This window comes from Lutra lutra, chromosome 9, assembly GCF_902655055.1.
Source record: "Lutra lutra chromosome 9, mLutLut1.2, whole genome shotgun sequence".
In the NCBI taxonomy this organism is placed as follows: Eukaryota; Metazoa; Chordata; class Mammalia; order Carnivora; family Mustelidae; genus Lutra; species Lutra lutra.
In genome coordinates, this window is record NC_062286.1 from 11,553,696 (window position 1) to 11,568,954 (window position 15,259).

At 36.8% G+C, this 15,259-nt stretch overlaps 1 protein-coding gene across 2 annotated transcripts in view; it reads left to right on the top strand.

The window, feature by feature from the left end:
- The window catches only part of DDX1 (DEAD-box helicase 1), a 35,479-nt gene extending 20,621 nt beyond the window's left edge, over nt 1–14,858 (top strand). For both annotated transcript variants that reach the window (XM_047745108.1, XM_047745107.1), the window contains exons 15-26: nt 1,860–1,958; nt 3,037–3,126; nt 3,856–4,044; nt 4,898–4,949; nt 6,699–6,845; nt 10,768–10,859; nt 12,190–12,262; nt 12,416–12,488; nt 12,569–12,611; nt 13,359–13,454; nt 13,737–13,857; nt 14,530–14,858. In XM_047745108.1, the coding sequence (XP_047601064.1) occupies nt 1,860–1,958; nt 3,037–3,126; nt 3,856–4,044; nt 4,898–4,949; nt 6,699–6,845; nt 10,768–10,859; nt 12,190–12,262; nt 12,416–12,488; nt 12,569–12,611; nt 13,359–13,454; nt 13,737–13,857; nt 14,530–14,660 (1,206 nt within the window). In that variant the 3' untranslated portion in view covers nt 14,661–14,858. The remainder of the gene's footprint in view (nt 1–1,859; nt 1,959–3,036; nt 3,127–3,855; nt 4,045–4,897; nt 4,950–6,698; nt 6,846–10,767; nt 10,860–12,189; nt 12,263–12,415; nt 12,489–12,568; nt 12,612–13,358; nt 13,455–13,736; nt 13,858–14,529) is intronic.
- The last annotated feature ends 401 nt before the right edge of the window (nt 14,859–15,259 follow it).

Here is a 15,259-nt window from a genome sequence, read left to right on the forward strand (position 1 = left end):
CCTATTACTGTACTTGTTAATACTATTTTAACATAGTAATATTGCTTTGATATGTTCTTTGCTGTGCTATATTTTTTAGTGGTTGTAAGAGATTTAATGTTCATTTCCATTCTTGGCTCCTCAAACCCAAATCCATTTTCCTCAGAAGTTATTAAGTTTCTTAACTCCTGTTTTCCAGCTGTGGAGATTTTAGAGAATTCTGTATGCTTCTGTCATTCATATCTAAAATTTGGTACTGGCTAAATCCAAAGGTAGTTTTATTCTGTGGCTTTCTTGACACCTTCAGGTCCATTCTGCTTAGGGAATCTAATACATTCTCTTTCCGCTCTTTCCATCTTTCCTCCTGTGATCTCCCATCATCCTCTGGCTCAGCCATGGTCCTGTGTTGTGTCTTGTCCTGGGCTAAAGTCAGCTTTGGAGTGAGAGAGTAGAACTGTATAAGTTTTACAGTTTTAAAAGGTTGCACAGTTAAGCAACATGTGCAGTTGAGGCCCAGAGGAGTAATTGGTGCTATTATACAGGTTTTTCCAGCTTATCATTTTTTAAACCTGAGAGACCTAGTGTATATATTTCACATAAAGTGAGTTTTCATGATGACTTTAGCTGCTGAAATTGAGAGAGTGGAGACTCACATGTGGGTTGGAATCTTATCGTAAGGAGATGTTATAATAAAGAGTAAAGAATCAGAAGGCTATTTTGTTCATTGCTATGTATAGGACCTGTCACTGTGCTTGGCACATAGCTGGTTCTTAATACATTAAATAGGCCTTATCTTCATATTTTCAGGCAATATTCTCTACATTGAACTGAGACTTGCTTATAGTTTCCAGTACTAATGAAATGGCACCACACTCTCCCCATTTTTATAGATTAGGAAGAGGACTTATACTAAATATTAAGTCACTTGCCCAACATCTTACAGCCCCTAGGTAGCACTTACTTTAAAATCCATATTCCTATCACTGTGAACTTGATTAAAAGATGCATGTGTGAATGTAAAATACTGTTCATTGTACTGGTGTGGGGTTTATTATTCTCTTCCCTTTGAGTATGTTTGAGAATTTTTATAATAAAAAGTTAAAATAAACCTTGTTCTTGAGTTAGACCTTTTCTCTTGTTTGTACCAAGTTTGAAATTCCAGTTTGGACGCTTATAACATTTAAGTTCTTGTGATTTTAGTATTCTAAACTTCAGTTTCCTCATGTAAAAATATGAATATTTAGGGCATCTGGATGGCTTAGTCAGTGAAGCATCCGATTCTTGATCTTAGGTCAGGTGTTGAACTTGGGGTCATGAGCTGAAGCCCCACTGGGGCTGTTTTGGGCTTCCCACTGGGCATGTAGCCTACTTAAAAAAAAAAAAAAGGAAGCAATAATAGTAGTGTTTCCTTTCGTGGTCATGAGATGATAACAGTAGTTTTAAAACATTAGCATGGTGTTGTATCAGTTGTCAGAGCCATCTTGCATCTCCAAAGGTGTTGCCCATTTCAAAAAAAGAGAAAGTTGAAAGTAGAAGAGATGAGGTTACACAGCTGGGTGGTGAGCTGGCATTTGAATCCTGGTTGGATTTCAGAGTTCCCATAAATTCATTCACTCACATAATACAAATTTTATGTATTAGACTGTACGTAACAATTAAGGATGTCAAAATTAGTTATCCAAAATCTTTACGTTAATTCCAAAACAAATACAGGTTTGGTAATAGGGCATTATCTACAGTTCCTGTTCTGAGAATTTTGAGCTGATGATGGCTGCTTCAGTGTGCGTGTTTTCACCGTAAGTAAACCACCGTTTGTTGCTGTTTTTACAGTGATCAGAATAGTAGTTTGGTTTTCATTAGGTGCTTTTGATATTTTTCAGGTAGATATAGTCGTTGGCACTCCAGGAAGACTAGATGATTTGGTGTCAACTGGAAAGCTGAACTTATCCCAAGTTAGATTCCTGGTCCTGGATGAAGCTGTATGTTGAAATATAGTCATACTTTAAAAAAATTTCTTTTTGCTTGTGTTTCGGGAGATAAAAATATGTAAAATGATGGAAAAAACCACAATTCAGTCATGATTCCAATACCTAGAAATAATCATTACTAGTAGTTTGGTATATTTTCATCCACTCCTTGTATTTATATCAATACTATTTTACATGGTAAATCAAGTTATGTGAATCTAGGAAAACTTTTTTTTTTCTTAATAAAGTCTCTTAAGTATTTCATGTCCTTTTTTGTGAATAGTTTTTAAAGGCTGTCTAGTGGTCTGTTAAATGGATATTTCATGGTTTATTTAACCACTCTTGTCACTATATACTATGTAGATTTGTTTTTTACTCCAAATAGCTATCTTTGTTGATACATAGATTATTTTACACATTACAGTTATTTTTTCATGTCATAGTTGCACAATGTGAAGTCTAAGAACATTAATGTCTTGGAAGCTCTTTTTTTTTTAAATTTTTTATTTTTTCAATTTCTTTCCAGTGTACCAGAATTCATTGTTTATGCACCACACGCAGTGCTCCATTCCATACGTGCCCTCCATAATACCCACCACCAGGCTCCCCTAACCCCTCGCCCCTTCAAAACCCTCAGGTTGTTTTTCAGAGTCCATAGTCTCTCATGGTTCACCTCCCCTTCCAATTTCCCTCAACTCCCTTCTCTCCATCTTCTTGGAACCTTTTGAGACATACTTCCAAAGTATTTTCAGTATGAGGTAGTTTTTTAGTACTGAGGACTTTTGTCTTCGTTTTTTCATATTAAAATCATATGTTTAAGGATATGTGGTAGAAACTGCAATCTCTAGTATTCATTCTAGAATACTGGAGTATAGTTTTTGGATTGTTTATGGTCAGCTTTTCCATATTCTAGTCACATGGAATTAAAGTTGAATTTATAACTTGTCTTTATCTGATGGGAAATAATCATTTTGAGAATATGGGGATATGTATGCTTATGAATACATTCCCATTATCTTTCTACATTTGATTTACAAAAGAAAGATTCAGGTATTGATTAAATTTATGCTTTTCTTTGCTTCTCATTCAGGATGGGCTTCTTTCCCAAGGTTACTCTGATTTTATAAATAGGATTCATAATCAGATTCCTCAAATTACCTCTGATGGGAAAAGACTTCAGGTATGAAATGACGGATGCATCTTAAAATACATGTGCATATACAAAATAATGCTTATTTTGTTTTGTTCTACATTTTGTTTTGGTGTCTTCTGATTACGTTAACTGCTGTATAAAACATTTTCTTTATTACCTGAGTAAATAGTACACATAAAGAAACGTCTTGAAAGCTGCTCATAGAAATGAAGGAGAAGGGAACTTGAGGAAATTAGGTGCCACAGAAGATGATAAGTAAAAAATTCTTTGTTTTTTTCTACAGAGCATTTAGAGTTTATATTCCGGACTGTGAGGGCTGCTTCCTGTTTGAGGGGGCAATATCGTGAGCTGTTGAAAACAGCTGTTGTCATTATTTCTCAAAATATTACTCTGATTTTTCTCACCCTTAGTTCCTAGGAAGAATTTGAGAGGTAGAAGAGGCTTTAAGGGGGAGAGAAGGGAACAAACAGTAACCTCTTCATCTTAGTCTTTGTAGGACCTCGTGGAATCGATGGCATGGTTTCTGTAGCAGCGAGGGGACTCACTGTGAGCCAGGGGACGGACTGTGAGCGAGGGGATTGTAGTTCAGAGAGATTAACCGGCCCGGAGTTCTGTCACCAGTTGCTGCCTTAGGGTTCGGTATTAAACTCATCTGTAGATTCCAGGTTAACATACTTTGGGGCCCACATTAGTATTCATATGGTAGAATTATTACTGTAAAATAAAAGTTGATCTAAACTTTTTTTTCCCTCTTAGGTGATTGTTTGCTCTGCTACTTTGCATTCTTTTGATGTGAAGAAGCTGTCTGAGAAGATAATGCATTTTCCCACCTGGGTTGATTTAAAAGGAGAGGACTCCGTTCCGGACACTGTACACCATGTGGTTGTCCCGGTGAATCCCAAAACTGACAGACTCTGGGAAAGGCTTGGGAAAAACCACATTAGAGTGAGTACTTTACACTGTTAACATTTGTGGGGAATAAAACTTACATAAACTAGCTTAACCTTGGGCTCTTAGTGATGCTTATAGCCAGATACTGTACCTGAGAAAAGAGAAGTCCACCCAGTGACCGCAAGAGGTTAGGCCTTGCGAGCACAGAATAAGTGATGGGCTTTTATTTTTTTCTCTGTAAGAGTTAATTTTTTTTTTTTTAAGATTTTATTTATTTATTTGACAGACAGATCACAAGTAGGCAGAGAGGCAGGCAGAGAGAGAGGGGGAAGCAGCCTCCCTGCTGAGCAGAGAGCCTGATTCGGGACCTGATCCCAGGACCCCGAGTTCATGACCTGAGCCGAAGGCACTGAGCCACCCACGTGCCCCCTCTATAAGAGTTACTTTTAATGATCATCTTCCTTGATGTAATTTTGATAAATGAGTCGGATAATATATATACCTAGATCTAATTTCAGATACAATGATGCTTTTTCAATAATATTTTAGTGTCCTCTTGAGGTTCCTTATTTTCCTAAAAATAAATTTCATGTGTCCACCTAGTGTTTTTTTCCTCCACTGTTCTTAGATTTACCTTTATAAAATAAGGGTGTGTTGTATATTATAAGTATATAATATTCTAAAAGCCACCTTTGCATTTTTATTACATTTAAAATTGCTTAGTCTTAGACTTATAGTTAATAAAGGGTTTTCTAAATCTGAAGAATGCTTTTGCCTACATACTCTAAAGACGAACATCTGAAATGCAGTCTAAAGTTAGATACATTTTTCCCTTTAAAAAAATGATACCTTTTTGGAACCCTTACTTAGCCACTTGCTACCCTTTGTTAACCTTTTCTTTTAATAGACTGATGATGTACATGCAAAAGATAACACAAGGCCTGGTGCTAATAGTTCAGGTAAGTTGAATGAGTGATTAAGTGAGTGAATGAATGAATGGGTGAATGAATTAATGAATGGTTTTGAATGATTTTGAAAACGAATTGGTTTGTTTTAATTAAATTTATGCCCCATCTATTCTCATGAAGGATTTGAGGTGACCTATAAAATTAGAACAGGAAATCTGAAGATAAAAGCGCCAAAAATAATAAGGAAATGAGGGAAATGTTGATATCAGTCAGCTAAGAGCAGCATTAATCACTGAATTTCAGATGTTAGTCTCCTGACAGCTAGGTCACACATACTTTGGATTTTGGAATTCTTTTTTATCATAGGATATTAGCAAAATTCTCTGGCAACAGATTTTATATTGGTCCTGAATTCCAGGAGAAATGTCACATAGATTCTTCATTGAGGGAATTAAGTAACAAAGGAAAATGTCTTTAGCTTACAACTTTGTGAAAGATACAGAAATTATCTTGAAATAGTTTATCTATTCTTTTTGTAAATGGTAAAGTATATCTAACACAAAATTTCCCGTTTTAACTATTCTCAAGTGGATCAAGTTCAGTGGCATGAAGTACATTCCTACTTTGCATCCATGGCCACCATCCATCTCTAGGCCATTTTCATCCTCCTAAACTGAATATCATTAGATCATTATTTATTGGTTTTTAAAAAGGTGAACATTTAATTCAGTGAAGATATTTATTTGCAGAGCAGAGACCGTTTGTTTCAGGTTCATAATATTTTAAAGATCTATCAGTGTACATTCTTTTGCAAGGATAGTGCTTGTCGAACGTAGAGTAGATCTCAGACCCATTAGGCTGCATGTTTGATGTCTGATGTCTCACGTGGGTCATTGGGAAGGGTGAGACTGCATTTGCTTCACGGTTGGATTCATGGGTAGGTTTATGACAAGTATCTGAAAGGTGAATTTTCTGAAATCTTGATTAAATAGAGTCCCTTTGAATTCAGTTTTATGTACAGTTCCAAATTTATAAAGTGCATGCTCAAATAGCCTTTTTGTTGGAGAAGAGCAGAGACACTGATGATTCAAAATAATGTATCCTCCCACTGTTTGAAAATACATTTTATAAAGAAAAAATAGTTACTTCATGTATTTTTTCTTGTAAATGTTTTGCTTAGTTTATATAACAATTAGATATGACTAGAGAGACTTTAGAAATATGGTGGGTTACAGAATTAAAATTTTCCATTAGATAGTTGGTAACTGTAGCATTAGCTTCCCACTGAAACAGATGGGGGGTGATGGCTAAGAAATGACTTAGTTTGACATACAGTTTTTTTATTCCTTAGAAGTATGAACTTTCTGGTGTTAAATTTAAGAAATACATTGATTATTTTTAAAAGGGGTTAAAATAATTGAGTAAACATTTATTGAGCAGTTAGGGAAGTTAATGCAAGGCAGAATATGATTAGTTGTCTATGAGAGATAGGAACAGAGTTTTGTTGTCGGTATGAAGCTCTGTTTGCTTGTGGTTATATGTCTGTTTCCCTCATAAGAGGTATGATTATAGGTGTTTTCGTGCCCATAAGGTGGCACAAATGCACATTAACAGAAATAGGAATAAATGAGTAAATGGATATTCTCATCATTTCATCCTATCCTAATCTCACTTATTTTTTATTAAAGCAAAGTGTTGTAGGTGAGTTAAGCAGTAAGACTGTGACTGTAATTATGTGTGTTTATAACAATTTTAGATTGAAATTCTTTTTATGTTTTTGTTGTTGTTATGGTATTCAAGAGATGTGGTCTGAAGCTATTAAAATCCTGAAGGGGGAGTATGCTGTCCGGGCGATCAAGGAACACAAGATGGATCAAGCAATTATTTTCTGTAGAACCAAAATTGACTGTGATAACTTGGAGCAATATTTTATGCAACAAGGAGGAGGTAATGTTTCCTCACTTGAAATAAATTGTGTTTATTTCCTCATTTAATAGATTATTAGTCTCATGTTGATACAGTCTCGAATGCATGCACAGAATTTAAAGTAGCAATGGTGCATTGTAAGTATCTGTGCTTATCTAGTACTTTTTCATAGGATAAGCCCCAGGCAGACAGTGAGGGCTTTCCACGCAGGTACAGGTGCATTACAGTGTTCTAGGCCCTGCTGCCATTTGCAAGAAGGGTAATGGTATTGATTAACTTTAATGTTAAAATTTCAAGTATAATCATTAAATAATAGAATGTATATCTTCTAAGCCAATAAATGGAGAAAAAAATATCTTAAAAAGGCTAAGAAAGCAAGAGGAAAAATAATAAGAAATAGCAGAATGGTTAGAAATTACAGAGTAAGATGGCTGGTGAAAAAAATCTGAGTAAGTAAACGCTATGTAAGTCCTTGGTCAAAAGGCGTAGGTGGTTAGACCGGATAAAATCTAGCTGTGTGCTGTTTATGAGAGATGTACTTAAAACCTGAGGACATGGAGAGATCGAAAGTGGCTGAAGAAATATATGTATCATCTAAACCACTAGTGAAAAGAAAGTTGGTCTAGCTTCATTAACAAGAGATGCAGTAGGGGCGCCTGGGTGGCTCAGTGGATTAAAGCCTCTGCCTTCGGCCCGGGTCATGGTCTCAGGGTCCTGGGATCGAGCCCCACACCGGGCTCTCTGCTCAGCGGGGAGCCTGCTTCCCCCCACTCCCACTTCTCTCTGCTTGCCTCTCTTGTCTGCTTGTGATCTTTGTCTGTCAAGTAAATAAATAAAATCTTAAAAAAAAAAAAGAGATGCAGTAGAATTTAAGACAAAAATATTAACTAGAAATAAAGTCACTATGTAATCAAATATTTAATCTACAATGAGTATAGGATGATTCTAGTGTTATGCTCCTTATATAAACCAACATGAAGAGATGCTCAACATCTCAGTCATTAGGGACATGCAAAATCACAGCGTAGTAGCACTGTACGCTCATTATAATGGCTAGATTAAAAATCCAAGGACGCTTTTTGGCGGGGTTGTGGAGCAGCTGGAGTACTCACACTGTTGCTGGACAGCCATGTCGGTAAAAGGGCTTCCATTTTCATTTGTATTTTTTTTTAATTTTTATTTTTTTTTAAAGATTTTATTTATTTATTTATTTTGGCAGAGACACAGTGAGAGAGGGAACACAAGCAGAGGGAGAGGAAGAGAGAGAAGCAGGTTTCCTGCCGAGTCGGGAGCTGGATGCGGGGCCTGGGATCATGACCCGAGTTAAAGGCAGACGCTTAACTGACTGAGCCACCCAGGCGCCCCTGGTCTTACATTTTTAAATAAAATTAACATTGCTATCTTATGGCTTAGTAATTCATCTCCTAGTTACTTGAGATAAATAAAGTTTATCCAAGATTTATTGACAAAAGCTGTGAGCAAGAGTGGTCATAGCAGCTTTATTTATAATAGCCCCAAACTGAAGATACACCAGGTGGCTGTTAGTAGGGAAATGGCTTAAACCAGATGTGAAATATTTAGTCATTGGAATACCGCTCAGTGATACAAAGGAATGGACTGTTGGTGGACTCAGCAGCTGTGGGTGAATCTCACACATCTTGTAGAATGGAAGATTCTTTATACAAGCCTATATTCTGTATGATTCCATCTGTGTGAAGTTCTAGAAGAGTCAGAATTAATCTGAAAGGGGAAGAAACCCACAATAGTGGTTTTTCCCCAGCATAATGGGAATGGGGGTACTTTGTGGAGTGACATTCATATTTTCTGTCTTGATAGGACTTTGGGCTTGCATAGGTGCATGCATTTGTCAAAACTCAGCAGACATCCACTTAAGATTTGTACATTTCCTTGTATGTGACTTTCACCTTGAAGGAAAATCATAAAACCTAAACAAATAACTGCACTCTAGTTAGTGAGATGCATGCTGAACTGTACAGGTACTTGCAGTTTATATTGAAATGCATCAAAAATATAAAAATGAATTCATAGGAAAAAGAGCTAGGGGCACCTGGGTGGCTCAGTGGGTTAAAGGCTTTGTCTTCAGCTCAGGACATGAACCCAGGGTCCTGGGATCAAGCCCTGCATCGGGCTCTCTGCTCAGCAGGGAGCCTGCTTCCTCCTCTCTCTCTGCCTGCCTCTCTGCCTATTTGTGATCTCTGTCTGTCAAATAAATAAATCTTAAAAAAAAAAAAAAGAAAAAAAGAAAAAGAGCTAGACAAGCAGTAAAGTAAATATAGTAAATGTTAGTGGTATAATCTAGGAGGTGAAAATACAGCTATTTATTTTGAGAATCTTTTCATTGTTGCTATGTTTGAAAATTAATGTTGAAAAATAGATAAAGCAAAAATTGACAGATGTACAAGGTAACAGATGAATCCTGCTTTCATAGTGGGGAGAACTCGAACACATCTCTCTCTCTCTTTTTTTTTTTTTAAAGATTTTATTTATTTATTTGACAGAGATCACAAGTAGGCAGAGAGGCAGGCAGAGAGAGAGAGAGGAAGAAGCAGGCTTCCTGCTGAGCAGAGAGCCCAATGCGGGACTCGATCCCAGGACTCTGGGATCATGACCTGAGCCGAAGGCAGAGGCTTAACCCACTGAGCCACCCAGGGGCCCCAAACACATCTCTTTTTATAATCGATGTACGTCAGGGAGCCAGAAAACTCAAACAGTTTAAAAAGTTTGAACTGATGAGGAACAGATTATATTGCTCATCACTGTGAACAGTTTAGTACCATCCCGTCCCCGCCCCCGCCGCCCCAAGTCATAGCAAACAGCCTTGCTTGGTTGTTTTAGTTATAGTGACTGTTCTGTAATACTTCTTCCTGTCCATGTTGGTTTTGAATGGAGAATTTGATTATTTGGTTAGAAATGCCATTGCTCGGGACACCTGGGTTACCAAAGTAACACAGTATATACCAGAACTTCAGAGGTTTAACAGAGGAAAATAAAGGATTCCTCCTTTCTCTATACACGGCTCGACTGGGGAGTAGGAGTGTGTGTGTGATACTTCCCTAAACCACTTGAATTCAGAATGCAGTAAGGCCTAAGGGGTAGGCCTCTCGAAGTTCTGATTAGCTATTATTTATGCTCTGCGTAATTAGTTCTTGTATTCATTTTTGGGTGGGTAGCTTTCATGGTATATTTTTCTTGAATTCTGAAGTAATTTTTATTGAACTTAAAATTTACTATGGAGAGTAGTTAGTTATGGTGTAATTGTTACTCTGCATTCCTGCTGAAGCCTACGGGTTCTTTTGAGCTCTAGACGGCTGTTTCCCCTTACTCTGATCAGGACTGGATGGATTTTCTTACTGTATCTACTTGAGTTTCCTTTTTAGAATTGGCTTCCAGTGTATATGCCTTTCCATCCTACTCCTACTAGGAGTTTGCTGCTCCTAATCTGCTTTGGCCAGGGTACCAGATAATGAAGCTGTTAGGACATTCTGAGGAGGGTAGGCTCGTGGGCGTGGCCTTTAGTAAGGGCCTGAAGTTCATCATGCCTATTTTGGTTCTTCCAAGATTGATCTCTCTTTGTCTACTTTTTTGGTTCTTAGCTTTCTTTATATGGGATGGGAGAGGTTCCTGGTATACACATAGGTTTTCCTTTTAGTAACACATCTGGTATACTGTTCTGTCTGCTATACATCAGGAAGAGTGACTTAAAAATGTCCTTCAAAGTAAATCAATTTTATTGCTCCTGGAGTTTATTTTAATGGCATTTCACTTATGACAGAAATTGTGTTAACTGTGGTTTGTGGCAAATTGGGGTGTAGAGTTCTGTGGAATTATATGGCACCATTGTAGTTGTAATGCTCTTGGTTTTTTGATACAGTCTTTGGTGTATTGTTTTCCAAGGTTAACTGTTTAATGTGCCTTCCACCAGGACCTGATAAAAAAGGACATCAGTTCTCATGTGTTTGTCTTCACGGGGACAGAAAGCCTCATGAAAGGAAGCAAAATTTGGAAAGATTTAAGGTACTGCTATTTAGTTGACTGCATTTCCTTAATAGTTAAGGGGGGGAATCGTAGTCAATTTTAACCAGTTACAGTTAGTATTATTAAAGCCATTCTTGTTCTAGAAATTTCAAAAGATTTTTGCTCTGTTGATATATCCTTGATGACAGGGCTTAGTCATCTTTAGCACGCAACGGTCAGTTATATGTTCTCCGTGCAACACTGCTATGGTAAGAATTTTCAACTTAAGTCTTAGTTGAATTCTTTCAGGTAGATATTTTTAAGAGAAGTGTCATGGGATAGTTAAACCATGTCTGTGAGTCTTATTTTTTTTTTTTAACTGTTCGTAGTAATACCCATAGCAAAGTTAATTTGTAGATTAATTTAAGAGAGGTAGCAAGAGTACGGTTTTGTGGGATTAAAAACACTTGTAACTGTTTGGGGCTCACTGTCCCACTTTCATGCTGGCAGCCCGCAGACAGGTGGGTTAGCTCTCAGTGGAGGTGGGGAGGGTTTGAGCCGTCTCGAACACAAGGGCAGGAGCCTTCACCCACAGCATTCTCGTTGTTTACCGTGTGTTCACCCCAGTGCAGAGTACAAATAGCATTTTCTTTCAGACCCATCGTATGAATAGAAGGTGGAAAGTACTGAGCTTAGGAACTTTGGATTATGCTTCCACGTGAGCAGAGTGTGGATATGGGAGCATGTTGTGTAGTCGCATTTCAGTGTGTGTATGTCTGCCCTTCTCTACCCAGGCTCGTACGCTGGACTCCAGGTCAGCATTCCTTCCCACTCTGTCTCTAACTTTGCTGTGCCTTGAAGCACAAATGACGTCCAAAGGCTAATTTGTATTTCCTTGATGAGAGCACTGGGGCCCACTCTCTGTTCCCTTGTCTTAGAATTTTGTCTGTTGTCACAAAAAGTGTAACCTCAAGGTAAAATGCCTGGTATTCTGAATTTATTTTAATACAAGGTAAAGATAATGTTTATATTTTAACATTTTTTTTTCCTATTTTCTCCCCCCCCCTTTTTTTTTTTAATTTTGTAAACTTTCTTTGGCATTACCAGTCAGGATTTCTAAAGATAAATCCAAATTATAAGCAGTTTATCTTTGGTGTGAGAAAAAAGCAAATAAAAATGAATCCAATTACTGATTTATTCACCTTAAATGTCTTGTTTTAGTAGATCATAACTTAAAAACTTAAGACAAGGTCCAGTGAATTATGAGTATCTGGACCTCTAATCTGATAGTAACACATTAGTTAGTGGTCTTAGTGGAATGGTAGTATTTGTATTTATTTTTTAGCATATGTCGTAATAAATTCCTTTCTCCCCTCTCTGTTTTCTTTAGAAAGGAGATGTAAGATTCTTGATTTGCACAGATGTAGCCGCCAGAGGAATTGATATTCATGGTGTTCCTTATGGTAAAAAGAAAGTTTTTATAACTGCAGTTTAAATTTTATGGAGTTCAAAGTAAACCCTCTAGTGTTTTTGAAATATTTAGAACATCAAACATCTAATATGGTTGAAAATTTTAGAAACTAATGGCAGTTGCTAATAATTACTTTCATTTGCAGTTATAAATGTCACCTTGCCTGATGAAAAGCAAAACTATGTACATCGAATTGGCAGAGTAGGAAGAGCTGAAAGGTACTGCTGTATTTTTTTTTTCTTTTAATGCTTGTATGCTTCAGGAATAAAGTCTAATAAAGACTTCTAAAACTTTTCAGGATGGGTCTGGCCATTTCCTTGGTAGCAACAGAGAAAGAAAAGGTAATCTTTTCAGTGCTGTATTACATTCGTTGTTTGTGTTGTCGTTTTAGATGTTGGAAGTAAGAGCAGTTTGATTTTTCCATTTACATTGAATTCAGTTGCATATGGATATAAGTGAACTTTTTAATGGTATCTTTTTTCTCTGTAGTCTTGTATGGACCAGCAGTAGGATGTAGTTTAGAAAGGAAAAATGCAAAATATAATTTTCACTAATCGCCTTAGTGTACTTGATTTCACCAAAAACTATTTAAACCCTCCCTGACATCATGCCACAGAGAACTTTTGTGGTAGAGGGTGGTAACTTAGGATTTTGCAGTATAATTTGATGCAACTTTACCGAACAGTTGCAAGAATAAGAAACTCCCATAAGCTCATTGTCCAAAATAGTTGTTCATTTTGCTTTTGGGTATTTATTATAGAAAGCATTTGGACTTTACTTTTTGATATAATTTTGATAGAGTATTCTCCAGTATTTACTTTTTCATCCTTGTTTTTATCTGAGAATTCCTTTCTGTAATTGGCATGCATTTTAGGAAAACTTCAGGATCATTCTCAAAATGAAGTCTTTTAGAAGACCTAGTTAATGAGCTCCTGAAGGGTGGAAGTCATTGGATGACATACAATACTACAGTCTGTTTTTCTTGTCCTTGGGGATAGAAAATATTTAAAAAAAAGTAATTGAGCATAAAAATATCTAGCAGGTTGCAGTCTCCATATATGTTAATATTTTTTCCATATTTCATGTAGGTTTGGTACCATGTATGTAGCAGCCGTGGAAAAGGGTGTTATAACACAAGGCTCAAGGAAGACGGTGGCTGTACTATATGGTACAATGAGATGCAGGTAAGACCTAAGAAATGTACTGAAATTGGCAACAATAGACCACAATTAATTATAAAAGTAATACCTTAGCTCTATTTGTTAGATGTGAGGAAGAGTAGTAATTGATTATAATGTTAGTTATAGTTTGTAAGTGGTAACTTGTGAGTTTTATCTCTTCAGAAATCTAACTTCCATTTATACTATTATAGTCTTCCTAGTTTTATTGGACATCGTTAAAGTGCAACTCTGTCAAAATGAGATTTTTATTTGAAAATGCTTTTTATATTTCCTTTCCCTTCTTAGTTGCTGTCTGAGATAGAAGAGCATCTGAATTGCACCATTTCTCAGGTTGAACCAGATATAAAGGTACCAGTGGATGAATTTGACGGGAAAGTCACCTATGGTCAGAAAAGGGCTGCTGGTGGTGAGTTTTGAGTTACTTTTATTTCTATTCTAAATGTGAATGTGTCCTTCTTGGGCGTCTGTGTGTAGAAGAAAGTAATTTCATCTCATCATGGTTAGTGTCTATTTTTAGTTTATTAATCATTTCCTCATTATTCTCATAGCATTTTATCCATATGTGTCTTGTAGCATTTTTGGGTTGTGTGATTTGTATGTGAATGAAGGACAGAAGCATAGTTGTTTCTCTTGAGGTATTAATGTCACAAAGAATAGTTGAACGTTTTTAGAGTTATTAGGAAACAAGTATAATGGCGATTTTGAACAAAGAATTGAAAACATTTGATTTAATTTCAAGTGGTATCCCAGCATACTGTTTCCTTTGCCTGGAATGCCCTTAGCTCATTTCTGAAAAATTTTTTTTAAGATTCAGGCTACTGAGCTAGTGGTTTCCAAACCAAAAAAAAGGAGAGGGGGAGGGGTTGCTAGGGGCTTTGGGACACTGTTAGTGAGGCCTGATCATTCATTTCTATGGATTTAACGTCTTTAGAACTCACTTGTGGAGATGACTTGCCCAGTAGTACATTTTTATTGCTAGAAGCAATGTATGAGCGGATGTAATTGAGTCAAAGTATTGCTGACAAGTTATTTCAAGCATGTCATTTACATTACTTTATAATTTGTGTGTGTGATGCAGGTGGAAACTATAAAGGCCATGTGGATATTTTGGCACCTACGGTTCAAGAGTTGGCTGCCCTTGAAAAGGAGGCTCAGACATCTTTCCTGCATCTTGGCTACCTTCCTAACCAGCTGTTCCGAACCTTCTGATTTTAACATACACTGAATAAGATTTGAATAATAAAAGTCTGTAGTCCTCAAACTCTAGAACAGTTGTACTGCTTCCAAGCAGTAGTATTTATAGTAACAGGAGCTATTAATGCTGACTCTTGCATGTCAAGAAACATTAATCTTAGGAATTCTTCATAAAATGGCAACCTAATGAGAATAATAAATTTGATGACTATATTTTTATGAAGGTTTGTGTCTTATATTTGATGGTTTTCTTTTTCAAGAAAACTATGGGTTGACGAAGTAAAGTTTCTGGGTATGTGAATTTGGCAGAGGATGTGTGTGGAACCACCAGTGGTTATCTTGGGTAGAATTTATCATAGGAAGAGATCCCAAATGCAGATGTTCTTGAGATGGTTATAGTTGCCTAGGTGTATGCTGAAGCTGGAGGAGACTCATGACAGGAAAGAAAATTGGATGATCCTAAGGCAGGAGGACCACTTGGTTAGTTTTAGGGGCCTGGAGTTTTTTAGAGAGGTAAGAAAGGTTCCTTGTCTAAGGATTGAGGAGGAGTAGTGTGTGATGGTTATAGCAAAGATGTGTTTTGGAAGGTTTGTCTTGTTTCTAAGAACCTTTCT